The sequence below is a fragment of the Podarcis filfolensis genome, assembly GCF_964270895.1.
Source record: "Podarcis filfolensis genome assembly, chromosome: 5".
Taxonomy (NCBI): domain Eukaryota; kingdom Metazoa; phylum Chordata; class Lepidosauria; order Squamata; family Lacertidae; genus Podarcis; species Podarcis filfolensis.
In genome coordinates, this window is record NC_139608.1 from 60,716,550 (window position 1) to 60,743,808 (window position 27,259).

Sequence of the window (27,259 nt, forward strand, 5' to 3'; positions counted from 1 at the left end):
TTCAACAGTGATAGTGTGTGTGTGTACTGATTTTCAGTCTCTTTTCTTGTGTCCCGGATGGTCAGTAAAAAAACCAACTCATACAATCAGGAAGACAGCAGAATGAAACAACACATAAGCTAGCCTGTGAAAAACTCCATAATGACTTTGAAAGATCTAAAAAGGCCCAAAATGCCCGTAGGGTAGTCATTCACACATTGCAAAAAAATAATAATGTGAAAATTCAGTCACCGAAAAAAGATGAAGATTTGCGTAACATCTGCATGTACTAATTTCTATGAATACATGCAATGCTTAAAATACCTACCATAGTTTTGTTAGATATCATTATTTCATTTATGAACTGCTTCCCATGGGTCACCTTGAACAACATATAGAAACACAGTTAAAACAATTGTATAAATAAAGACATTTTTTAAAAGTATAAATATAGAAACAGTTTAAACCAACAACGTCACATACATAAAATTGATTCAAAGCAAATGCGTATACAGTGGTACCTCGTGTTAAGAACTTAATTCGTTCTGGAGGTCCGTTCTTAACCTGAAACTGTTCTTAACCTGAGGTACCACTTTAGCTAATGGGGCCTCCCGCTGCTGCTGCGCCACTGCCACACGATTTCTGCTCTCATCCTGAAGCAAAATTCTTAACCCGAGGTACTATTTCTGGGTTAGCGGAGTCTGTAACCTGAAGCGTCTGTAACCCGAGTGTAAAGGGAAATTGGGGTTGCTTGAGCGTAAGGGGGCTGCTGCTCTGGGCAACGTTGTCTGGCTAAACCTTTCCCTGGCTGGACAGCCCTTTCTCCGTGGCTGTGTCAGTCACTGGCAGAATCCGTCAGTGGGTGTTTCCTGAACTTCTTCCAACATAAAAGCTGCTTGACGCCAAGTCTCTGCCTAGCTTCCCTGCGCGGAAGTCTTCTGCGCAGAGTGGGCGTGGCCAGCGGAGGTCCTGGGCTCTCCCCGCTGGTCTCGGTGGAAGAGTCTTGGAGCCATCTCTCCGAAGTCCTTCCCTGCTCCCCTTTCTTCCTGGTGTCACGCCGATTTCCTTCCGCAAAGGAAGTGTTCTCTCTCTCCCTGCTGGTCCCTTCTCCTGCATCGTTGGGGAGCCTTACCTCCACTCTTGGCTCCGATGGCAGTTCCCTGACACCGAGGTACCACTGTACCATCTGAGATAAAGATTTTAGAAGGTTTGTTGAAAGACGAATGCCTTTAGCAGGCACTGAAAGACAATAGAGGAGGTGCCTGTCTAATAAGCAGCAGTGTGGGTGCCATCCCACAGACATCATGCAGAACGGAACTCCTGATAGGATGGAAACTGCAGGATACCCTCTCCTACAGAATGCAGTGATTGGTTGAGTATGTAGGGGGTGAGATAATCTTTTAGGTTTCCTGCACCCAGGGTGTATAGAGCTTTGCACACCACTTCCAGCACCTTGAATAGCTAAGTGGCAGCCAGTACATCACAGCTCGACGAAGTCACCCACTGAGTTACACGTGCATCTGCTGTCCAGATGCTTTAAGCTCTGCAGGCACAAGATCTCCCACCTAAGAGAGAAGAGCCACAGTACTGGTTTCTCCAATATGAACCAGGGCTCCTGATGTTACCACTGCAACGTGAGAAGGGGCCTTCAAAGATTGGTGGGTGCTCTTTGTGGGATATAAAGTTAAATATTTCCCCACTACATTATTTCATTTCCTGCCTTTGACCACAGGTGCAGAAGTCCCAAGAACGCTTTCTGGTGGTATCAGAGCTAGTGCAATGGCGACCGCGATTTCACAGTCCTATAGCAAAGACAGCATAAAGTTGTCTGAGGACAGGAGACCACAGACACAGAACTTTTACATGGGGAGAGGACAGTAATAATAATTTAGCATTTCAACATGACAGAGAGGCTTTTTGAAACACACACACACACACACACACACACACACACAACCACCTCAGTTTTGTTCTTTTCCTGTTTCCAAGTTACACAGTAGGAATCAGGAAGCTGTCTTGGGGTTTTGATCTACAATAATTCAGAGGATATCCTTGTCTCTCCCCACCTTCCTATAAATACATTGAAGAATTTTTCACCATGTACTGAGAAAAGCAATACGTAAACTCTGGAGGCTGACATTCTACACAATTATTGCAGGAGCAGCGTGTGCTTGTGAAGGGTTCCGCCCTGTTTCTTCCTTCTACACAGATTCACAGGACTGGAAGGGATGCAGAGGTGATGAAACTAACACCCCTGTTCTAGGACTAGACCTTCAAATATACAGTCTTTACAGATTAGCCACTATAACATTGCTTTATTTATTTGGCATTATTTTATGCTACCTATACCTAATGTGTATGTAGCCACAACAAATGACAGACTGCTGTATGATGACACCTTCAAGTATCTGAAATGACACCTTTTCTATACAACCTATATTCTGTCTACATTCCACCCTCCCTAGATATATTCCTAAACACAATCGCCCATCCTGTTAGCATGAGGTTAAGAGAGGAAAGGGGCAGAAAACATCAGAACAATCCAGACAGTTTATTTTGAATAGTATCTGGCAGTAGGCAGGATAAATAAACTACACTCACAAGCAGGAACAGAACAGAGCACGTCACATTAGGCATTCAGATAAAGATAGCTGATTAACAATATTTCTACAAACAATATTGTGGGCATGTTTTGTTTTAAGATATCTAAATAAAATTTTCTGCTCATGGAGGGGATAATATTTCAGTGTACATATATTTCCATGCAAAGTCCCTCTTGTGATGGAGACTGGCAGTAGTTTTTAAAAGAGTTGAAAATAGTATGATGGAGTCCTTGAGCTGAATATACATTTCTCTTTCCCACAATAACCTCCAATCAAATAGGGATGTTACAGAATATAAATAAATGGACAATTGCTAAGAAAGTCCAACGTAGGCTAGGCTGACATTAGCAGCTTGAAATACTGCATAGTCATCCCCATCTGCCCCTGCATTTCCAATTGCATACCCTCCAAGATTTATCTGATGGGAAAATAGGGATGTCCAGTCAGATGGGTGGATGATGATGATAATTCTATTTATACCCCATGCATCTGACTGGATTGCCCCAACCAGTCTGGATGGCTTCCAACATATATAAAAACATAACAAAACATTTTTAAAAACCTGCCTCCAGATGGCTTGGGCGTTGGAAACCTCCATACCCTCCAACATTTCTCTGATGAAAATAGGGGTACCCTAAGAAAAAGTGGGACATTCTGGGATCAAGTAAAAAACCAGGACAGCTTCTGTAAATCCGGGACTGTCCATGGAAAAAAAGAAACTTGGCGACTTCCATTTTTGTATTGCATGGAAGTTGGTTTGATGAGAAGCACATCGAATAGGAGCATATCTCTAAAAGCCACAGGATGCAGATGGATTGTGGCTAATGTCATGTGAACTTTGGCAAAAAAAAACCTGTGGTGGGAGTGTAAGATTCACTACAAAATGCTTTCAAAAAATGAAGGGATTGGTAAAAAATAAGAAGAAAAGAATGAAGTTAAAAGAGGCTCAAATCTCTCTAGAAGGCATAGCTTTATTCAAAAACATAAAGGCTAAGAATGTATACTAAAGACCAGGTTCCACCAAGAGGATGCAAGGCAGCTTCTTTAAAGAAGGAAATCTTGTCCAAATGAGGAAAACAAAAAGGGACACAAACGGTGGCAAGATAAATGCAAACCAACGATAAGGTATGCTTAAAAAATAAATAAATCTGAAAAGCGTACTGCTAAAAACAAAGACCAAAAACAAACAAACAAATCTTCAGATACACTAGAAGCAGGAAACTGCCTAAGGGGGCAGTTGAACCTTTGGACGACAAGGGAATCAAAGGTGTGCTGAAATAAAGGAGGAAAAAGTAGATGGCAGAGAAACAATATAAATTTTTTGCATCTGTCTTCACAGCAGAAGATGTAGCTTGTGGCTGAACCAACTTTCTCAGGACAGGAGTCTGAAGAACTGAGGGAAATAGTAGTGACAAGAGACCAAATTCTAGGCCTTATTGACAAATTATAAACAGACAAATCATCAGATCCAGGTAATGAGAGTTCTTAAAGAACTCAAATGTAAAATTGTCAATTTTCTAACTAAAATGTGTCAATTCTCTAAGAATGGCTTTCATACTGGTAGACGTGTGTGTGTGTGTGTGTGTGTGTGTGTGTATTCATACACACACACACACACATACCGGTATATGGAATAAAATGCACTTTGCCTAAAATTCAAAACAACCATCCATCCATATTTTTTTAGAAGGGGAAATGAATATATTAAAAATAAAACACAATATTCTCCTCTGAAAATCTATGTGATCAATATGGTTCTTCTGTGTCTGTTTGGCTTTGAAGAAAATTCTAGCACACTAAACAAATAGGTAAGACACCTTGAACTACTTAAAGCCAAGTTGTAGTTGCATGCTGATGATACTTCACCTTGATGCAGAAGATGAAAATGAAAGCCCATAGTGGGATTCACGGGCAGCACGTTGACTTTTTGGGTTGTTGGGAGTGGGCACTGCAGTACTATAGTTACCTAAATTATTTATTTCTAGTAGCTTTTAGCAATATTGCTTCAGTAAACCCAATCCGCTTGAAATGCGTTTTCACATGCTAGGCTATTGTAGAAAAGGTGCTTCTGAAGGTGCTTCTATTTACACTTGTTTCTATTTACACGTTCATAAAAAAATCATACCCTCTGGGCAAAGGATTTTGCCATTCTTATATAACGCCTTGTGCGCACCATTTGTTTCCATTATGGAAGGCGATTCATTAAGAGAAACACATTTCTATTAGAAAAGAGACAAAAGGGATGAACAAAGAGGGGGCTTCATTAATGAGAAGCATAGAAAAAAATGCCCATTCTTATCAAATACATAGACTACAAGGCTTTTTTAAAAAAATCAACAAGTGAGAATAGTTAAAATAGTTTAGTGAGCATTACAGTATGTTAAAAAGCAAACCAACATGTTTCATTGGTTTATAAAGCTCTGCCTAAAATTCAAAACAACCATGCATACATTTTTAGAAGGGGAAATGGATATATTAAAAATAAAACAAAATATTCTCCTCTGGAAAGCTCTGTGATCGGTATGGTTGTTCTATATCTGTTTGGCTTTGTCTGTGGCTATGCCACCTGGTCCTTACATAATTGTTACCTAAGGGCCCATCTATACTTTTGCTTGACCCACATTTTGATCGGCTTGTGCACCATTTAATTCCCTCAGATCTGAGAACTTTTAATATTGTTGATACCCGAAATTGTTTACTTTCTTCTTCCTTTTCTGTTTCTGTTTTGCTTGTACACTGTGCCTATTAGAATCCCTTCACATGATATATGCTTGGAGGGTGCCATGCAATTGTGGGGGCGTGGGGCTGGCCTACTGCCTCTGATGGTGCATGCTTCCTTAGACCCCTGACATCCATGCACTGAGTGTAGACATCAGAAGGAGGAAAGCCTTTCATATGAAATATGTGTCTCCTCTGCTCTTCAGAAAGCATTATTGTAAATAATGTAATGTAGGGGTCAGAAACTGGAGGATCCCAGCTAGGGAATAAAAGTTTCACACACGGTTGTCAACTCAAAAGGCAAGAGAAACCATACTGCGGCAGGCATAGTGAATTGAAAACCACACTTTCTAGAAATTCACCATGTGAATTCAATCCAAACTCCCTTTCGGAAGCAATTTCTGAAATAACAGGGGCTGAAAAATACAACCCCAGAAATTGTTGTTAAGAAGCTGTATTATGCAGGTCATGTGTAAAGTTCTCTAAGTTTCTCTTGGAACAGATATTATATTATATTTCAAATTTTTGGACGAACCCTTTAGTAAGCGTCAAAAGGATAAAGGTAGAGCCCAGCTTGTTATATATAAAGTTAAGCAGCTAAAAAACCTACCATGTATTACAGCATAATCCTAACTATGTGTAGTCAGAAGTAAATTCCACTGAATACAACCCCAGATAAGTAAGGTTAGGGTTGCAAGCTTGATCTGAGATGTTAATCTCATATAATTCAAAAGATGGTTGATACTTGCATTATTTTTTTTATTTACAAAAAAAGTAGGACGGTCATTCACACCATAAATTCAACATTCTTAGTGTTAGCATCCAACTGGTTTCCCATGCTTGTTTGAACATTCAAGATAAGAGCAAAATATAATTTCCCTTTTAAGTGGTTGTACGCTCATGCTTTGAGTATTTCTTTGATGCTATAGCAGACTGATTAAATTGCTGAATATGCTGAAAGTTTACAACCTTGCATGCCGAGATGTTTCACCCATAAGAACCCAAACATAAGTAGCATGAAGAGGGGAGAAGAATGAAATCTGGAAAGAAAGCAGCCACTACTAAAAAGGTGACACCATTCTAAGTGTGTGAAGAAGTAGCATTTTTCAAGGCAGGAAGCAGCAAAGGGCATATTTGATATCTTAGCTAAAGGATTTTGAGAGTGGCTGCTGAAGATAACGCAAATTTCCCTGTTTCGAGTCGACTTCACTAACTGCACCCTGTGGAGTGGTCAAATTCATATTGGAGAGATGGGCATTTAATGGTTTTTGGCACCTTTATTTCATTCACAGTACGTAGCTCCACCTTCAGGTTCATCTTTACTGGCATCACTGGTGTTTATTCTGTTTATTTTTGGTCCTGCAAATACTAATCAAATAGACATCTTTTTGCCACTTCTGCTGGAAATAACCCCAGGATCAAACAGAATTGTTCCTATAAAACCTGTCATCTTCTTTTGTCACTAAGTAATCATGCAAACTGTCCATCTCTAGATACTGCAAATCACATGCAGATGGTCCAGGCTCAACCCCTGGCATGGATCAAGGTTATAAGATGATGTGAAAGACCTCGGATATGCCTGAGACCCTGAAGAACCCATTGAAGTAGGCAATGCTAAACTAGCTGGATAAGTAGTTGGATCTGTTTCTTATGTAACTAGTTAATCATGTAGGCGGGACGCGGGTGGCGCTGTAGGTTAAACCACTGAGCCTAGGACTTGCCGATCAGAAGGTTGGCGGTTCGAATCCCCGCGATGGGGTGAGCTCCCGTAACTCGGTCCCAGCTCCTGCCAACCTAGCAGTTCAAAAGCATGTCAAAGTGCAAGTAGATAAATAGGTACCACTCAGGTGGGAAGGTAAACAGCGTTTCCGTGCACTGCTCTGGTTCATCAGAAGCGGCTAAGTCATGCTGGCCATATGACCAGGAAGCTGTACGCCGGCTCCCTCGGCCAATAAAGCGAGATGAGTGCCGCAACCCCAGAGTCGGTCATGACTGGACCTAATGGTCAGGGGTCCCTTTACCTTTCAATCATGTAGGCAGCACATAATACCAGTGATAAGCAGTATCTATAAATGATGCAAATTAGTGGCCATGTAGAAAGAAAAATAAGCAAGCAAGCAGGCAAGCAAACAAAGACTTTCCTGTGGCCTAGAAAGACTTATAGAATTGCAGTTGTCAAGATTTTTTGATTCATCTAGAGTATGAACCTGTGTCATGGCAGCAGGGACTTGGAGGATACATTTTAAAAATATTGGATGAAGTAGTTCACTAACAGCCTGAAGATAAAACGGGAGATGCGGCAGTTGACTAGAACTGCTACACAGCTGTTCACACTGTTATAATTAGGTTGTTGCACTGTCACTTCCAATTTGTCCATATCTTTCTGAACAACCCCTTGATAGAAGCAGCACCAATCCAGCAGTCATTAATAGAAGAAGCTGTGCAGTTTTGTATCTAAATGAGAGCTGCAAGAGCCAGCCAAAAGTGGGGGGTACAGAGGCCATGGAAGGAAAACACAAGGCAAGGTGGAAGTCTGTGAAGACCAGAGAGGGGCTAAGAAAGAATTAAAAGCTGTGTGAGAGAAGAACTAGGTGGAGTAGATGGATGCAGCATATAAGGGAAAGGCTGGGGCAGCAAAGGAGGAAGTTGAGAGAGTGAGAAAGAAATTGAGAAGATGGAAAAGGTGTAGGCAGTACTGCATGCTAGTATAGCAGTAGTAGGGAATCTTGTATATGATGTCAGGTGTGTGGCAGGTAAAGATGTAGCTGATCCAAAAAAAAAAAAAAAAAGAGCTTGCGCAAGCAAAGGCCATGCTCAGCCCTTGACAAGCACAGAGAACCAGCTGGTTGTTGGCACATGCACTGAGCAGGGAGTTAGTTGTGCAACTAATGCCAACATGCCAGGGCTGCAGTTAGTGGGGCCCAAGGGCAAAGCCAGAGAATTTGCTGTAACTATATCATGACTTGGTAAGCCAGCAGGAAGTGACAAGATGAGTGGCAACAAATACAGCCCCAGGGAACTCTGGGAAAGGCACGACAGAGCCTTGAAGGACTGAGAGCAAGGTACACAAAGGGCAGGTACATGTTAACTCGGCCCATGTACCTGGAGGGTTCCTTCCTTGCTGTTGGTTAGAAGTTGACGAAGCCCATCTATCCTAAGGTTACCAGTTTTTTTTCAAAGAATCGGGGGGGGGCACTTTATTTTTTTTTTTAAAGAGAAAAAAAGTTATTTTCAAAAAAGTTATTTTTCAAAAAATTGAGAAGTACCGTATTTTTCGCCCATAGGGCGCACCGGCCCATAGGACGCACCTAGTGTTTTTTTTTGGGGGGGGGAAATAAAGGAAAAAAATTCTTCCCCCCCCCAGGCACGGGGCTGGGGCGGGGGAAGCCCGAGCTTCCCCCGACCCCAGCCCCCAGAACAGGCAGCTCTCCGCAAGCCTTGGGAGACCGGCGCGACTTCCCGCCGGGCTCCTACGCCTTGCGGATATCTGCCTGAAGCCCAAACCAGGTCGGAGAACAGCGGGATGGCCGCACTCCGCCTCTCCGCTGTCTCCCGAGCTTGCGGTACTGTCGGCAGGGTGAAGCGCGCTTCTCCCCACCGCCAGCCTCCAAACCAAGTCGGGGGACAGCGGGATGGCGGCATTCCGCCTCGCCGCTGTCCCCCGAGCTTGTGGGGCTGGTGGCAGAGAGAAGCGCGCTTCTCCCCACCGCCAGCCTCCAAACCAGATCGGGGAACCGAAGCCCGGGGCGCGCTGTGCCGCGCGCCCCAGGCTTCAAGATGCAGGCTGCTATCCGCAAGCCTAGGGAGCCCGATGGGAACTCCCGTGGGCTCCCAAGGCTTGTGGAGAGCTTCCTGAAGCCTGGAGAGCGAGAGGAATCGGTGCGCACCGACCCCTCTCGCTCTCCAGGCTTCAGTGAAAGCCTGCATTCGCCCCGTAGGATGCACACACATTTCCCCTTCATTTTTGGAGGGGAAAAAGTGTGTCCTATAGGGTGAAAAATACGGTAATATCTTCTCTTTTGTGGTCTTCTCTGTCACGCGGCCTTCCTCTGGGCCCTGACTTGCTCTCTTGGAGCGCTAGCTGCCGTGGAGTAGGCTCAGGTTGGGCCTGGGATTGGCCATGTGTCCTTGCCCTCCCGGTGCTCTCCTACCTCTCGTCCTCAGGGGTGCAGCAAGGTCGGGGCTCCCCTCTTTTTTCTCCTTCCTCTTTCTCTCTCTTCCTTCTCCTTCTCCCTGCGTCGGTGTCAGGGTTTTCCTGGCCCCGGAGCGCCACTGGGCAGTCGGCTGGGTGGCCGGGGCTCTTGCTCCTGGCTTGATTTGGGTCATGGGGGAGGGGGCAGCTGTTCCCTCTGTTGATGCGCTGGGCGTCCCCCATGCCCCCTTGGTAGTGGCGATGGCAGCAGCAGTCTCAGCAGCCTGGAGCCAGCCTGGTAGCGCAGTTGGCTCTGGCTGGCTTCAGGAGCTGCCCGCTGCCGTGGCATCCGCCATTTTGTCTTGCCAGAAGTCCCCATATGATGTGTCTTGTGCCGTTGAACCAATCATGCAACATTCATTCTCTACTAATAAATCTACAACACTTAAAAAATAAGTCCGGGGACATTAAATGAAATCCGGGGACATTCCGGGGACAGATTTTTGTCCAGGGACAGATTTGTAAATCCGGGGACTGTCCCTGGGAAACAGGGACGTCTGGTAACCATAATCCTTTGTTTTTTATTATCTGGGGGATCATGGGAAAGGAGATGCTGGGCTGCTGCCCGCAAGTCCAGAAGCTTCAGCTATTTATTTTTTATTAATTTATTAGATTTCTATACCACCCTTTAGCACAAGATTTCAGGGTGGTTCACAAGATAAAAATACCAGGTAAAGGCACAAATAAATAGTTAAAACAACAACAACATTATAACCCCCCCCTCCAACATATTTAAAAGGCTGTAGAATGTCAATCAGCCAAAGGCCTGGTTGAAGAGGAATGTTTTCATCTGGCGTCTAAAGATATATAAAGAAGGTGAGAGCATTCCACAAATGGGGGGGGGGGCACTACAGAAAAGGACCTTTCTTGTGTTGCCAGTCTCTGGATCTCACATGGAGGAGGCACAAGAAGAAGGGCCTCAGATGATGAACGCAGAGTTCAGGTTGGTTTATATGGGAAGAGGTGGTCCTTAAAGTATTGCAGTCCTAACAATGCAAGAAGTCATTGACTTCTATTCTGCTCCACATTCAATGAATGCAGTGTTGTTTCCATTCTATTACAGTCTTGCTGTTGACAAAAACTACATTATTTGTCTCACTGTCCATCACGGTGGAATTTTACGCAATTTTGTTATGATTTTGTTATTACACACCATTCATTTTAATGCGAAAAGACAACACAATGCAAAAAAAACCTCATCAATTATGTATTGTTTGCAGTCTGAAAGCAAAAAACAGTGGATACTAATTGTATTTGCTGGATTGATTTCCATTTCACACATGGGATGAGTAAGCCGAGATTGGCAATGTCCTGTTTCTAGCAGAATTCTTGGACGTCCCTAGCTGCAACACTCAGGCAGATTCTTGAAAGGCTTTGGGTACATGAGGGCCATGTATCTGGAAGCCACAAGCTGGCCGCTGTCAACTTCTGGTCTTGCTACCATGAATGGAGACAGTAGTAAACACATAATTAAATCTTGGCTGGGTTGCAGTTATTCAGGCACTTGCCATGCCATGCCAAAAGCCATTATGTGCGAACTTCATCGCATCCTGTTGATGTGCATATGGTTGCCTCAGCCCATGGCAGTGTTGCTAGAACTCATAATAGAACGACTTTCTCAACTGGAAATGCTCACTGCAGTAGAATCATGAAGATTGAGATCAAATGTAATGGCTGTCATGTTGATCAAAATAGGATATTGTGTCAATTCAAACTTGGCCTCATTTGGCAGTGGAAGCCAAAATGGTCATTTGGGTGATAAGTGAATTAAAAATAAAGTAGCTAACTTGCTTAACAGTGCAAGTCTATGTATATTGACTTGAAAAGGGATTCCACTGTGTTTGATAAGGCTTACTGTCATTTACGTTTGTACAGGATTGCAGCCTCAATTTATGATAACGAATTACCATTTATCCTTGATATGTGGAAGACAGTCCACTGTTTAATTTTATACCTTTCAATTCAATAAACTTTTCAGGACAGCTTACAATAAAATATTAGCGTGCTCAATAAAATAACAGTTATGTACACATAAGCCTAAAGCAGCAGGAGTGCCAATTCCTAAACTTTGACAAATTTTCTATTAGGAGTGCAGCCCTTTCAGATTTTTTAAAAACTTATTAATAATTGGCCATACACAATAAAACATTTGTATAGAAATATAAAAATATTAAGCTAATCAAATGGAACTTTATAAATGGCACTGACTGATTACACTTCCAATGGTCAGTTTGCATGGATTTCTGAAAAACTGCACAAGTAACCACCTTCCACAGTTCAAAGATGGAGGTTAATTTGCTATCAGCCATGTTCATTGGAATTCGGCTCAAGTGTAATGTTTCCCTTGCTGATAGCATAGGATCTATTCTAACTTCAGAAAGCTTTGATAATAACAATTATTACATGCTAATAAAAGGTTGTATGCTATTCATTTTGAAGTGCTTGCTTTCCAAGCATTTGTTTATTAATTTCAATTTGCGATTAAAATGTGATTTTGATGAAGAAGTAACATAATTCTCAGATTAACATGGCATCTACAGCAAAGAGAATAAAGCTCATTGATCAGACAATAACTCAGCCACATAGTGATGATAGCATTCCAATTATGTGGGCAGTGTGTGCAATTCACCCGAGTAAAAGGGAACAAAAAAATATCAAAGCTCAGCAAGATCAAAATGGAAGGATCTGACAGATGGGGCTGGTTTTGCATATGTTGAAGTCCCTCAAAGTCGGTATTTTGTCATTGGAAGCAAACTTCAGAAAACTTATTTCTGGCCTAGAGATTGAGGAAATTTAGATTCACTATCAGCTGCTTTGTATAAATCATGCAGAGATCTCATCAATACGCATCTCACATTAGCACAATTAGATGGAACAGCTAGCTACCAACATGTTCAGCAAGTCTGGTTCAAACTGGAAAAACCACTAGGCTCTATTGCAGACAAACAAGTCCACGCTCAGAATCCTCCTCAAAATCCCCTTTATGGCAAAAATAAAAAGGTAACTCACAAGGTATCATGAACATTCCTACGCTCCTATCAAAAGGTTACAACAGAGTTGAGGGACATGGATGTTCTCACAAAAGTGTCACCAGGTGGTGATTTAGTGGCAATCAATGTAGTTTACAATTTAGACGCCTTACAAAATTTTAAGGAGATGCCACCCCAAGGCTAAACTTACTGAAAGGAAATTGTAGAAGCATATTACATGATTGTGGTTTTTGCCTGGCTTGCACAGTACAGAGAACATGAGGGGAATGATACAGATAAATGCATCTGTTTTCAAGGTGGCTGATCTCAGCAAAATGTATGTAGCTCACCTTAAAAAAAACACCAAAACATTACATAGGATTGTGCTTCAATGGTTGGGCATCAAAGTATCATTCTAAAGGCAATCAAAAAACCATATGATACTCGTCAGGCACAGTTAGGAAGTTTCAACACATAGGGTTTTTCAAACGGTTGGAGGAAATCACCAATATGATCTCCAAGAATTGTTTAATCCTATTTGGAAAACCATAAAAGGGTGACACTTCCAAGAAGAAAGAAGAGACTACTGCTATGCAAGGTAACTTGGATCTGTTTGCAAGACTGCCTCTTTATGATGGAAAAGTGATGAACAATCTCAAAGTTTCGTGCAAGAACTAAAACCACTTAGGGAAGCTACAAACGCTCCTACAGATGAAAAAGCAGCTTGGGGAGAATCATTTTGAAATAGTAATAATATTTAATAACAACACTGAATAGCAGTGACAATGCTCTTTACACCATACATCCACTTAAAATTTAGGTTGATTACATGTGATGTAATGTTACAGATCTTCAGATTTCCAACAAATGCAAACTAAGCCATCTGAAGAGGGAGGCTGCTAATGAATAGGATCAGGGAAGGTATGATGGGAGAATTCAGCCATTTCCTCCCCTGCTGTGGTCCTAAAGAAACTCTCTTTTCACTCTAGATAGCATTTGCTTTGGGAAGAATTTTATGTATCTGCTGCTGCTGTTTTGAACTGTTTATTTATTATAGGGTGTGGTTTTTGGTTTTTTAAAAAATGTTTTATATATTCATTTGTTTTTATATATGTAACTTTTATATATGTTACTATATTTCAATCAGGTTGTCTTGATGGGAAGAGATTCATAAATGGAATAAATAAATAATTGTTATCATTATAAGTAAAATAGCAGTTGGTTAATGAAATCAGAATTCACAAAGGAATTGAAGGAAAAAGATATGAAACATTGTTGTTGTTGTTTTTAATGGCAGTGTTAACTTATTTCTGCCAGGCTCTATGATGTGGTTGGCCCTTTGTTTTTGGCTGTAGGAAAAGACTTAAAAAGAAAAATGGCTCCAGCAATAAACAATCTCTCTAAGAATAACGGGAGGGAAAGAAACCAACCCACCTTTTGGACTGCAGCCAGTCAGGGATGTCCAGCCTATGATCTGTTGACTGCAAAGTGAGTTTAAGCATTTGCTAAGCAAATGAGTAAACTGTACCTGTGTTTGCAGGAAAATGTGCTCAGTTTCATTCATTCACACCTCATATAAGAAATACAGGAAGCCAGGCATTTCTGTAGCCAACAGCACACTTGTCCCAGAGTGAAAGATAGGAAACCTAAGATTCCTTGTGGGCACCTATCTATGACAATATATTGGAAAAGTTTTCCAATATAGCAAATTTGCACAAAAGAGTGGTAAAAAGAAATACTGTGTTACTCCAAGCTAGACGAAGAATTGGGATCACTGGCATGAAAGGCTGTTTTCCTTTGTTTCCTCCTGTACCTGCAATGGCAAATTTCATTTTTATTTTTTAATGCAGCTGTTTTGTGCAAGTGCAGCTCTACTCTAAACAGTTGTTTTGGAAAACAGTGTGAATCCTTTCTTTGGAGCTGTTGGAAACAAAATGGGAGCAGGGGTGTGTGGTGACAGATGGCACCCAGTGAAATCCATCACGAATGTACTCAAGCTCACCTACACAATGAACTTAAAAGAGTCTTTAGCGGAGTCTTTAAACTCCACTATGAATGAACCCCTACTCTTCTTACAGCACAAACCTTTGCCTGTTTACTTAGAAGTACATCGCACTGTGTTCAATAGGGCTTATTTCTTAGGGAGTGTGTTTAAGAACTGGAGCAACAGGGAAGAATTGCCACACATGACTGGAGTGCAAAACCAAAAAGATAAATATTTATAAAGAATGAGGAACAAGGGTGACCTAGCAGCTGGATGAGATTTGACTGGATCTCCCGGTGTATTTTTCTTTTGTTTAAAAGTAGCTGTGGTAGCTCAGAACTGGATTGGGCTATTGTTCTGAGCGGGGTGGTTTTAGCCCATTGCATCTGCTCCCTCTCCACAAGCTGCTATTTGCTGCAGTGGCGTCAGAGGGTATAGGAAAAAGATAGGCACTCAGATGATTCCTGTTCCCATGTGGCTATTTTTAAAAATTTTTATTTTAAGGAGGGGAACAGTACAGAGTCAAACCATCTTCCCCTAGCACTTTGATCCCCACCTGAATCTCTCCTCCTGCACTGTAACTGTTTTAAAGAAAAACCTGTTCAGGAGTTCCAATCATATATTTTCCATGGCACGTCTAGTTTGGCCTTTACGTCCTGTAGTTCTATGGTTTATTAAGGCTACATGACAGCACATTCCTCCAAAGATAAACTGGTGCTAGGAAAACAAGATAACCCAAAATAAATCAAAAGTGTATAGGTATGCGTGTGTGACAGAAGCAACCAGAACTGGCGTCTTCAGCTGCAGTACCTATTTTGAACTATGCCATCAATTCTGATCCTTTTGTATCCCATTCTGCTATTTGGACCATCAACAACCAGCAAGGTGGTTGACAGAGTCTCTGTGTGGCTCCATGGAGGTGATTCCATTAGGACAAACTGGCTATTGACCCACAAACCTCAATTTGTTTTCAACCAACGGCCACCCACCTGCCTTCTTACTTACAGCTAGCCCATGGGGCAGGCACTACCTGTCAGTGTCCTCTTCCTCAGTTTCAGTGCTGCCATTGTGGAACTCAGGGAGGAGCAGGAAGGGGATGAAACTAGAATTAGTGAAATCTTCCCTGTCATTAGCTCAGGCTCCATCTCCTCTTTGCCCCCCCTGCCCCTTGCTCTACCAGTTCCAATAAGCACCAGCAGCCACTGGTATGGCCTGTAGTGCTGCACCTGAGACTTGAGACACGACCTGGGAGGCAGCAATCACATGCACATTCACATTGGGAGTGAGTCCCATTGAACTCAGTGAGATTTGCTCTGCATCATGCAATTCTCCAGGTTGCAGGAGTGGATGAGCAGAGAGTGGGATTGTAACTCTGAACTGGAACCAGCGGAAGGTAAGTGGAGGCAATATGGGCCAGGGAAGCCTTTGAAACTGCACAATCTTCATAATGTTGACTCAGAAATAAGCCCCCTTTGAATTCAACAGGAATGACTCCTTAGTAGGAGCACAAAGGAGAGCACTCGAAGCCTGTGGATGCTCCAGGAATTCTGGGCACCATACTTTACTGCTCAGAGTTGCAATGCTCAGAAACCTTTTTTAAAAAAACTACAGTACTCAGAATTCCCCGAGGGAAAGAATGTGCTCTGAATGTGCTTTAAAGGCATCGTGCGCACACAGCCATAATATACTAAAGAGAGATTGAGCCTGCTTTGTATGGTCAAGACACAGGTCTTTATAGTGCAATTTTGTGTGTGTGTGTACTCAGAAGTAAGCCCCATTGAGTTCATTCAAGTGGACATGGTTTGCATCCTTATAGCAGAATATAAGAGCTCCTGACTTTATTTATTTATTTATTTTCAAAGCAGCTGTGAGAACTCCAAACTTCCTTTAACCTTTTTTGGCAGGCCATTTCTCCAATCTGATTCACCCGCCTCCAAAGTTGCTATTTTTCCACTGAGGAAAATATGCAGGCACATCTGATTATTATTTCTTCTTCTTCTTCTTCTTCTTCTTCTTCTTCTTCTTCTTCTTCTTCTTCTTCTTTGGGGCAATTTATTTTATTTATGCAATTTATATTCTTCCTTAAGATGCATATTTTGTTCCAAGGCAGCTCAACAATGAAACCACAATTAAAACAGCATTCAACAAATAACAAATTATAACAAATTATCACAAGAATTTGACAAGACCTGGAGAAAATGGCCCATAAAAAGTCTTGCCCAATATAAATATTTGCATAGCCTGCTTAAAGGCAGGAAGAAAGGGAGCTTTGGAAAGCTTCCTAGGAAAGGAATTCCAGAGTTGTGGAGCCTCCACTGTGGAGCTCATGTTGATACTACCTGCCAAAAAGATCTGTATTAACTATGGGCAAAAGAGCAAGATCTCAGAAGCTTACCTTAATAATCAGGCAAGGCCAGCCCAAGACATTTTGGCACCTGAGGTGAACCACAAAATGGCATCCCCCCCCTTCCTGCCAAGGAAGAAGGGGTAAGTAAAGAACTACATCAGGAACAAGGGTGGGGTGGAGGGAATGAAGATCTATATTGGGATCTGTTGCCCCATGGGTGGGTCAGCTCTCGACTCAGGTACATTCATAAGAGTCCAATGATCTCTTATACAGAGTCCTCAAATTTAGGCTAACCAGGTTAAAACTAGTGCTTTAACCAGAACCTGGAAATGAACTGGTGGCCTATGTAGTTGGTATAAAATCAATGTAATATGTGCTGGCTGTTGTGCTTCTACTAGCAACTTGCATTTTTTCCAGATGACCTGTTTATTGAGTATTTGTTGTGATTTGTTTGCAGGGGAGATTATTTGCTGAGCATTCGTTCTGACTTGTTTATGAGAGGTTAAATGGCATTGCATCAAGAAAATGTTCTTTTTTAACACACTCTTTCTTTTTTCATTTGTTTTTCACTTTATTTTGTTCAGTTGAAATATTTTCAATAAAAAGTTTTTAAAAATGAAAAGAAAAAAATAAGAATGTTATTCTATGTGTTCCAGTACGTTTTCTCATAATTTTTCTTCATTGCAAAAAGTACAATTTGGGGGAGAGGGGAGTAGGTTTGTTGCATTTAATTATGCTATTTAATTAGGCTATCTTCATTTGCTCCTTTGTGTCTGAATCCCACCTGAAAACAGCAATAGTCTGGAAGTGCCCTGCTGCCTCTATTTTGAACCAAGTGCAGTTTCCGAACTGTTGTTGTTTTTAAAAAAGCAACTCCATGTTAAGAACATCACAGAAGTCCAGTCGGAAGGTATCTAGTCAAAAGGTAACTGAAGCTACATCTGTCATCTCCAAACAGGGTTCTTGTTGGCAACCCCGCTGAAGCTGGTAATAGGTACTTCTAGATCAGAGCTTTCCAAACTATGTGTTGTGGCACATTAGTGTGTAGGCTGCAGTGTGTAGGTGTGTCATGAGAACCCTCCCCGTGCTCCTCCTGGGGCTGGAAAAGGGTTAGTTTAACCTCCAGTTTGATACTAAAACTGAATGACTGTGTTGCAAAATGATGCACGTCTAAAAAGTGTGTCACCAACATGAAAAGTTTGAAAAGCTCTGTTCTAGACACTAGTTACCTTTGCATCCATAGATAATGCTCTAGAAGAAACTCCCAATGGCACCCTTGATTCTCCAGGTGGAGACTGCTTACACACCATATACTTAAAAGTACATGGCTTCCCCCAAAGAATCCTGGGAACTGTAGTTTAATGGCGCTGGAAAATGTACCTGTGAAGGATAAACTAGTTTCCAAGATTTTTTGGTGGAGGGGGGCAGTAAATGTACGGCTTGCATGCAGCCAAGGAATGCAACCCAGTCTAAAATAGCTTGCATGGTTCCATCAAGAACAGCGAAACTCCCAAACTAGCAGGAGGTAATAGCTGGTTTATTGTGAAGAATGACTTAGATAAGGAAAAACAACACAAAAGGAAAGTGTTTGAATTCCACCACCAGTTTGCCTGATCTAATCAAAACTGCATACAGCCCCCCTGCTGCTTTAAAGTATTGCCACAAAGCAAAATCCTGTTCTTGCCCTTAGCTGGGTTCCTTATAGTACCCCATCAGTCTCCTTTACTCACCCTTATTCATTGTGGCTGCCACTTGCTGAATGACTCTGGCCACGATCTATACTCCAGTTAAGATGGCTTACTTCTATGCAACATTACTGGAAGGTACATGCTTATATTGTAGTTCTCAACAGTGAGAGATAAATATATATATTTTACTACCAGCTCTCAGCTAAAGGGCAAATGTAACTTATGGATTTTGGAAGCCAGCTCACGCATATATTGACTGTGATGGGAAGGCCTTTTGGGAAATGCCTGAATGCTTCAAATATTTATTTATTTACATAATTTATATCCTGTACTCTCAGCATAAATATATGTTCCCAGGGCAGTAGTAATAGTCCCAGTAGTAAGGAACATTAAGAGCACAAACACACAAAAAGATAAGGTGACTATAGCAACACAAACCAGAATAGAAGGTGTTACTGAAGCTGCTGAAGCTGCTATGTAATTTGTTATATGATATATTTCTTGCTTCACACTGAATGATCTGAGCTTAGTTATACTCGACATTTGAAGCCATTTGTGCCCTCCGTTCTGCATGGAATAATTGCTGCAGAGAAGCCTATTAATATTATGGATATCAGTGACAGGCAAAACGACGCAGCACACCCATACTTACATGCGGAGTCAACATTCTACCACACTTCAGTGATGTGCTGGTCATCTATTCTCCCTTTGTTTCTTGGGGATGGCTTCACATTCTTCCTTTATTAAGGCCAGGGCCAGTGAGCACATTTGGAATTTTGAAAAAGTGCCATGGTCATTAGTCACAAAATGGCTGCTGAGTGGGGTGTGGGAATGGCATAACTTAGGATGGCTACCATATCTAGAAGAGCAGAAAAAGAGGCAGGAGACCACAAAACGGTCCAGACATGCTTCCCCATCAGCCGTCAATGGGGGGGGGGTAAAGGCACTGACACCTGCCACACCATACTCACAGAGGTAAGTTCTTTAATATCTTCCCTCTGTTCAGAAGAGAAGAGAGGGTGGGTGTTTAATCCAATCCTGGCATCTAATTACATGTAGGCATGATTAAAGGAGGGGGGTGTTGTTCAATGCAGAGCAGGAATCTGAGCCAGTACAAACAGGAACTGAACATGAAAAGCCACATGTCTCTCGTTCATTTTGGTTTTTTAGGGTATATTTAGTGAGACCTTCCACAGGAGCCGTAGAAGGTACCAGAAGGCACACTGCTACGTGTGCTATGAAGTATATGCTGTAAAGCCTGGCAACATCCGAAAGCTGCTTGTCAAACTTCAACCTGGCATCTGTGTTCAGACCATAGCTGTCAACTTTCAGATTTGAAAATAAGGGATAAGCAGCCTCGAAAATAAGGGATCAGCAGCCAAAATAAGGGATCAGCAGCCTCACCTGTCCCAGGCACTCCTGTCTTCCACTGCCTCCCGCAGATTGGTCAAACTCATGCTGGTAGCTTCGAGAACACTGTCTAGCCATCTCTTCCTCATGGTTCAATGTTACTAGTGAGCAAAGTTACCCAGTCAGGATTTGAATCTTGGTCCTAACTTTTGGGGTTAAGTTTCTATTTAGCTGTCCATTACAGTGGTACCTCGGGTTACATACACTTCAGGTTACATACGCTTCAGGTTGCATACGCTTCAGGTTACAGACTCAGCTAACCCAGAAATAGTGCTTCAGGTTAAGAACTTTGCTTCAGGATGAGGACAGAAATCGGGCTGCGGCGGCAGCGGGAGGCCCCATTAGCTAAAGTGGTGCTTCAGGTTAAGAACAGTTTCAGGTTAAGTACGAACCTCCGGAATGAATTAAGTACTTAACCCGAGGTACCACTGTAATACTGACAAACCGTATCTCCCACTCATCTCTCAGATCCCCTTGTAAATCCATAGCATGGAACTTATTTTCTTCCTTCACTTTGTGAGTTTCCCTTAAAAAGAAAAGAAAAAGCCTGAAATTGTTTTGTTTTCCAGTTTTGTTGGCTTTCCTTTAGAATATATTCTCTTCCTTCACCCTTTAAAAAAGTGTTTTAATATTTTATGTGACTTTGTAATTGATGTAAGAACTGCAAGTATTTTATTGTTTATACAGTATCTTGTGTATCAGTTGGCGACAATGTGTGTGTCACTATATAAACAAAGTTGTCGTTATTTCTCTTCCACTGTTATAGGCAGGCGGTGTGGTGCTAGACACCAGGCCCTCATTCTTCTGGGCCTCATACCAGTATCAATCACATAGGACACTGCAAGCACTGACACACTCTGGATCTTCTATGCCGCCTCTGGAATCAGCCCTTTTTTAAAAGTAAAGATGGGCGGCTAGATGGTGAGGATAGAACAAGTGGATGCAATCCTACTTTCCCAGCCATGTGATTTTTTTTTTTAAAAATATTTTTTAAGTTAGGTTTTTAATAATTTTATACATATAAAACATAACCTTTTCAAACATTCAAATTCAAGGTTCTTTTGAACCTTTCAGACCTCCTTCCCTCCCTCCCTCGATTCCATATTTAAATTTAAATTTGCTGCATCTTTTACCATTAACTATTAGGTAAAGGGACCCCTGACCATTAGGTCTAGTCGTGGCCGACTCTGGGGTTGCAGCGCTCATTTTGCTTTATTGGCTGAGGGAGCCAGCATACAGCTTCTGGGTCATGTGGCCAGCATGACTAAGCCCCCTCTGGCGAACCAGAGCAGTGCATGGAAATGCCGTTTACCTTCCCGCCGGAGCGGTGCCTATTTATCTACTTGCACTTTGACATGCTTTCGAACTGCTAGGTTGGCAGGAGCAGGGGCCGAGCAACGGGAGCTCACCCCTTCACAGGGATTCGAACCACCGACCTTCTGATCGGCAAGCCCTAGGCTCTGTGGTTTAACCCACAGCGCCACCCGCGTCCCAACCATTAACTATTAATTAACCATAATTATCATAAATAATTCCACATTACAAGTGTCCTTACATCCCTGCCAAATATTTTAACTGTTTACAGTGTCTTTTAAGTAAATTACAAATTTACTCCAATCTTGATCTTCTTGGTTTTGGATCTTCCCCATCAGTTTCGCCATCTCCACATCCTCCATCAGTTTCATCTGCCATTCGTCTTTTGTTGGTACTTCTCCTTCCTTCCATCTCTGGGATAGTAGCATTCTCGCTGCCGTTGTTGTGTACACAAAAAATCTTATATCTTCTCTTGGTAACTCGTCACCTGTTATACCTAACGAAAAAGGCTTCTGGTTTTTTAAACAAATGTGTTTTTAAACATTTTCTTTAGCTCCTTATATATCATTTCCTCCATCCCTGTGACTGTTAATCGTATGAAGAGGGGAATGTTGATAGAATAGGGCTATTAATAACAGAACCCAGAATCATCTGGGCCCTGGGAATCAAGTGACAACAGGGAGCCCATCTCATGCTGCTACTTGATATGATCTGTTAGATGTCTAGGCACCTTGGAAGCCTTACAGGGAGCAGCTGAACCTGAGTGGGTAGATACTTTTCATATCCCAGGTGTTGTTGGTTACACACTAAAATGTTGTTTGGAGAATTGTTCCTTTTTGAAGGATCATACTACATAACCCAACTGTTCCCCTTATATCCTGTTAGCACACAAAACATAGTGTTATGAGGGGTTTTTTTTGTAGGGAGTAGGCCATAGGTTAAAACCCTTCTAATGTCTGGGTCCCCCTTCCAGTTGCTGGAATTGCCAGGCCTGTCTGGTAATAGCCCACTAAGGATAGATAATTAAGGGAACAAAAGGAGTGGCTCTGTGCCAGAAAACAAATGGGTGGGCTTCCTTTCCTCAACTGCCTGTTAGTTGGAATGACCAAAGGCCGGAGAACTGAGTGATGTGAGCTAGAAGCTGGATGCTAAAGCTGTATCTACGGAAAGGCAGAGTGAGAGCCATGGCTGATTTCTGCTGGAATCTGTGACTACGGAAGAAACAAGAACCTTTCGGGGTATTGATCCTGCGAACCCCTTAATCATAGACTCAGGGGTTGCATATATGTGCAAATAAACCATATAGCCTAAAGACACCACAGTCTCCGCAGTTTCCTCAAGCATTATTAAGCCTCTCACACCACTCGGAAGACTCCGGTGGCATGCAAATAATATACAAGATTCCAATTTATTCACTGCAAGGGGTTGTTCTGCTCCCTAAAGTCGTGTGACCCAAACTTCCCCATTCTACCTTCATCATGGGAATGGCTGGACGGTGGACCAGGTGACACCCATTCACTGCTCAGTGTGGCAACATTAAGAAGCCTTAGGGCCCAAACCTACATACGTCTCAGTGGGAGCAAGCCCCACTCAACGCAACGGGACTTCTGAGTTGCCAGGGCCAGATTTAGGTTTGATGAGGACCTAAGCTACTGAAGGTAATGGGGCCCTTTATATGTCCAGCTGTCCTTTGCCAACAACAAATTTTTGCTGTTTTTTTGTGTTTGTATGGTAGCATATAGCTACATAATAGGTATCTAAAGTTATTTGCACATGGCACCATGCAACCAGTCCATGCAAAATGTAGACACCCTATACAGTGGTACCTCAGGTTAAGTACTTAATTCGTTCCGGAGGTCCATTCTTAACCTGAAACTGTTCTTAACCTGAAGCACACTTTAGCTAATGGGGCCTCCTGCTGCTGCCACACCGCCGGAGCCCGATTTCTGTTCTCATCCTGAAGCAAAGTTCTTAACCTGAAGCACTATTTCTGGGTTTGCGGAGTCTGTAACCTGAAGCGTATGCAACCTGAAGCGTATGTAACCTGAAGTGTATGTAACCGGAGGTACCACTGTATATAGAAATGAGCAAATCAGTGATATTTTAGGGAGCAGGCTAGCAAGTGGGCCCATTACTTACATCGTAGGAGCCTACACAACACAAAACACTGTTGCCGCATGTAGGTTTTATTTTATTTATTTTTTATCTTATATTTTGGAAATGTACATCCAGTATTTTTTTTCCCTTTAATTTTTTGGGGGCCCCTAAGCTATAGCTTGTTTAGCTTAGATGTCAATCCGGCACTGTGAGTCGCCATCCCTCGTGCTCGCCCTGCTCCAGAAACAAGAGTCCCTTCCCACAGGTGTGCCTGCCTCTCGACAGGCTCACCTGTGACTCTTTCCCGCGGGGACTCGGGACTTCTTGCTCCGCGGCGCCTGCCCTGACAGACCCCTCTCTCCACCGAGCAGGCGGGAAAAGCGCGCGAAGAACGCGGCCGACCGCTCCCAAGGGCGCTGGCCGCGGCCCTTTCCTCTCCGCCGCCTCGCCCTGACGCCATTGCTGCCCCCTCCTGGCGGGATGTCCCCGGCCGGCGAGGAGGAGGCGCGGCCAACCTTTTCCCTCCACCTCAGCGACACTTTGGCGTGAGGGAGAGAGGGAGGCATTATTCCGGCGAGGAGCCGAGAGGCGGGCGGCGTGGCGAAGAGGGAGAGAGCCAAGTTTGTGGCGGCGGCGGCGGCGCTGGGGTCCGCCCCGCGGCGCTGCCCGGCCGAGGGGGCGCCTCCCCGCCTATGCCCCACGGCGAGAGGGCGGAGGAGGCGTGGTGGTGGGCAGCGAGCCCCCTGTGCCGGCGGCGCGCCGACCATGCCATGAGCGCCTCAGCAGCAGCCACAGCAGCTGCCGCCTCCGCCTCCTCCTCCTCCTTTCCCTCTGCAGCCACCCAAGCGCAGGAGAGCAGCCGAGGCGCCGCCGCCGCCCGCCCCCCTCGCCATGCAAGGGCTGTGCTGCTGCCTCTGCCTGGTGGCGGCCGCCGTGGCGGGGCTCTTGGCGGCCAACCGCAACTGCCCGGACCTGGTCGTGGACAGCTGCCTGTGCACCGCCGAGCGCTCCAAGGGACCCGGCCGACAGACCGTCCGCATCAAAGTTGTCTGCAGCGGAGGCGAGTTGGTGGAAACTTTGCAGCCCGCCTTGTTGCCCAACCGCACCGTGTCCCTGTGAGTAAAGGAGCGAGCGCGAGCTCGGAGGGCTCCGAAGGGTCGGGGTCTCTAATCTGCCCGGAGTTCTAATCTCGGGTGCGGGGCGCGCGCGGGAGGGAAACTCTGCACATGCTCAGAGACAAGCCTGCTTTCCTTTTACAGGTTGTCAGATGGAGCTTCAGGATGCTCCCGGTGCTGCCGCTTCAGCGGAGCGTTCTTGCGGCTACCTTGTGCGTAGGGAAGGGGCGCATTTGAGGACCCCCTCCCTCCCTCCCTTCCATGTTTGGGTTAGGTACCGTCCTTTTCCAAAGGGACGCCCGTTGGCATTCGGCACGATGAAGACGTGCTGCGCTTTCAGGCATGCAGGAGTGGCGAGGGGTGGCGGTGTGGTTGAAAGGAAATCCAGCTGTCAAAGGGGGCTGCCTCGGGCGGAGCGGGCTGCAGGGACTGGGACTGGAGCAAGCGACGCAAGAGCTCCCCTAGAACTAAGGTGGACCGGCTGTCGTACACACACTTCTCTGCAGAATGGACATACTTAATGGAAATTATGTGTTTGTAAAATCGGGGGAGGGTGGCAACCGGGAGGCACACCTGAAAGATCTGGGATTTGGTCTTTCCCAATAACACCTCAAAATTCCAATGTAAGGATCTTAGTTTTCTCAGGGTCACAGGAAAACTTGATGCTTCCTTCTCAGTTGACAAATGACAGTCTCACCTAGCAAAGAGATGCCACGCTAATAGTTTGCATAGTGCGCCCTTAAGTGACCTGTGTCTTCTGCCTCCTTGCAATAGAAGTTTGACAGGAAGAAACTCCAGGTATGTTGTGGTGTGAAGGAAGAGAGGAATGAATAGCAGCCTGGTGCATCTTTCATAAATGCAAATTACTATGGAGGGCTCAGGTCAGATGGTGATTTCTAAACTTTTGGCTCGTCTGCATTTCTAAAGGCTTGTCTACTAGGAGTTCGTATTTGCTTCCCTTTCTGGAAACTCTTGGTCGCTTTTTGCTTGCTTTTGGGGGAGCGCTATGTACTGCGAAGTAAATTGCACACTGCCTTGCCCAGTGGTTTTGCAAATAATACTTCCACAATGCATATTATATCAACTGAGGCATCTTTAAATCTGACAGCGGATAATTTCAGACCCTAAAGATAACAGACAAAAATGCCCTGCATAATAAGGGCTGTTTACTGAAATTGATGGCCTTCCCTTAACTGGATTTGAGAAATGAGATATACTGTCCATATTTTTAGATGCCCACATTAACTGTTTGGAGCTTGCTAGAAGCTCCCCCCCCCCCCGCTCTTTTTGACCCAGCATGTACTCTTCTAGCTATTTGTGCCTGTTGCATAAACTAAAAATGAACATAAGCCTGCATTCATAAGTGTATTTACTTGGAAGTTTCTCACTGAAACCACTGGGACTTGACATCTAAGAAAATATGGCCCAGGGCTGTAAATTAACAGGCTGATCCACTTCACAGCTAAGCTGAAGTACTTAGGTTTAAATATCACTGTAGTCTTATTGACATAAAGCCTATACTTAAAGTTTGCCCCAAAGCCCAATTAAGACTAAAGTGTTAGACTTTAAGATAATGTACCCCAACGTAAGTAGGGTTTAGGGGTGCATACAGTGCTATTGCATATCTATGTAACTCTGTCAAGTTTAGTGGAAGTTACTTCCAGGTAAATGTGTTTAGGACTGCAGCAAAAAGAGTTTGTTTTGTAAAAGAAATCTCAACTGGTTTGTTGAATTGTAAAAATGGGCTAATGTAATTTACTACTAATAGGCCCAAGTATTCCAAACTGTCTAACTTTGCCCCCTAAATCATACCTTCATGCAACTCATCCTGTACTACCAAATCTATTTGTTGACAATTCATGCTGTGAACATTTCCAGCCCTTGCTGGACTTTTCTCTTAAATTCAGCACTTTTTAGAGAGGGAACTGGAAAAGATAATAATTTGCAACATCTGTGGGGCTTGTGCTTGGACATGTACAGCTGTACTCTGTGTTCTGGTACACAACTTTTTGTGAAAGCTGTTGAATATTACGCTGTTCTTACTATTCATCTGGGAACCTCTTCCTCATTAAGGTATAGATGTGCCAACTGCATTTGGAACTGTCTGCAACCCTTCTGAAATATTATACACAACACCATAAAACCATATGATTTAGCATTATCGTCGTGTTTTTATTATCTTAACAATACAACATTCCAACTTGCTTGTGTAGTATGAAACACACTCTCAGTATATTGGGCTGCGGTCTTATGCACACCTAGTTAGGAGTAAATCTCACTGAACACGACAAGTCTTACTTCTGAGTATATATGCATACAGTTGTGCTACATGTGAACTTTCTCCACCAGTTAACAAGTTTCTGAAAACAAAATGCCACATGTAAAGAAAAGACTCTCCTCGCTTTATTCTGAAAACATGGAAGCATTGGGTCAGATTTCTTGCATCCCAGTTCTGAACAGTGTTTATTTGGAAGTGACAGCCATTCGTTTCAATTTAACTTATTTCCGTATAAACATGCTTAGGAATACAGTGTCTGGCATATATTTATCTAGTAAGCTTGTATATGTTTTTTGTTTCCAGCTATTGAATGCAACACATTTTACAAATTTGATACTATTCCCTATAGGACTGTTATATTAGAAAACAAGTGGGCTGGTTGATGGGGGGGGGGGACAGTTGAACTACGATGAAAGGGAAACAAATATATAGTAACTGTCCACTTGCTGACACTTTATCCGATCTTCTGTACTATAAAAACACCATTTTTTTTTCCAAAAATTCATTGCATCATGGAAATGACAAATGCATTTATTGTATTTCACATTTAGAAATCCCTTTAGAT

The 27,259-nt window shown here is 43.2% G+C and overlaps 1 protein-coding gene across 2 annotated transcripts in view; it reads left to right on the forward strand.

The window, feature by feature from the left end:
• Nucleotides 1–23,873: 23,873 nt before the first annotated feature.
• Nucleotides 23,874–27,259, forward strand: part of ADGRA1 (adhesion G protein-coupled receptor A1) — a 313,062-nt gene continuing 309,676 nt past the window's right edge. Inside the window, exons 1-2 of one of the 2 annotated variants that reach the window (XM_083616838.1) lie at nucleotides 23,874–23,925; nucleotides 24,100–24,416. In XM_083616838.1, the coding sequence (XP_083472964.1) occupies nucleotides 24,193–24,416 (224 nt within the window). In that variant the 5' untranslated portion in view covers nucleotides 23,874–23,925; nucleotides 24,100–24,192. The other variant, XM_083616839.1, reaches the window with a different exon arrangement.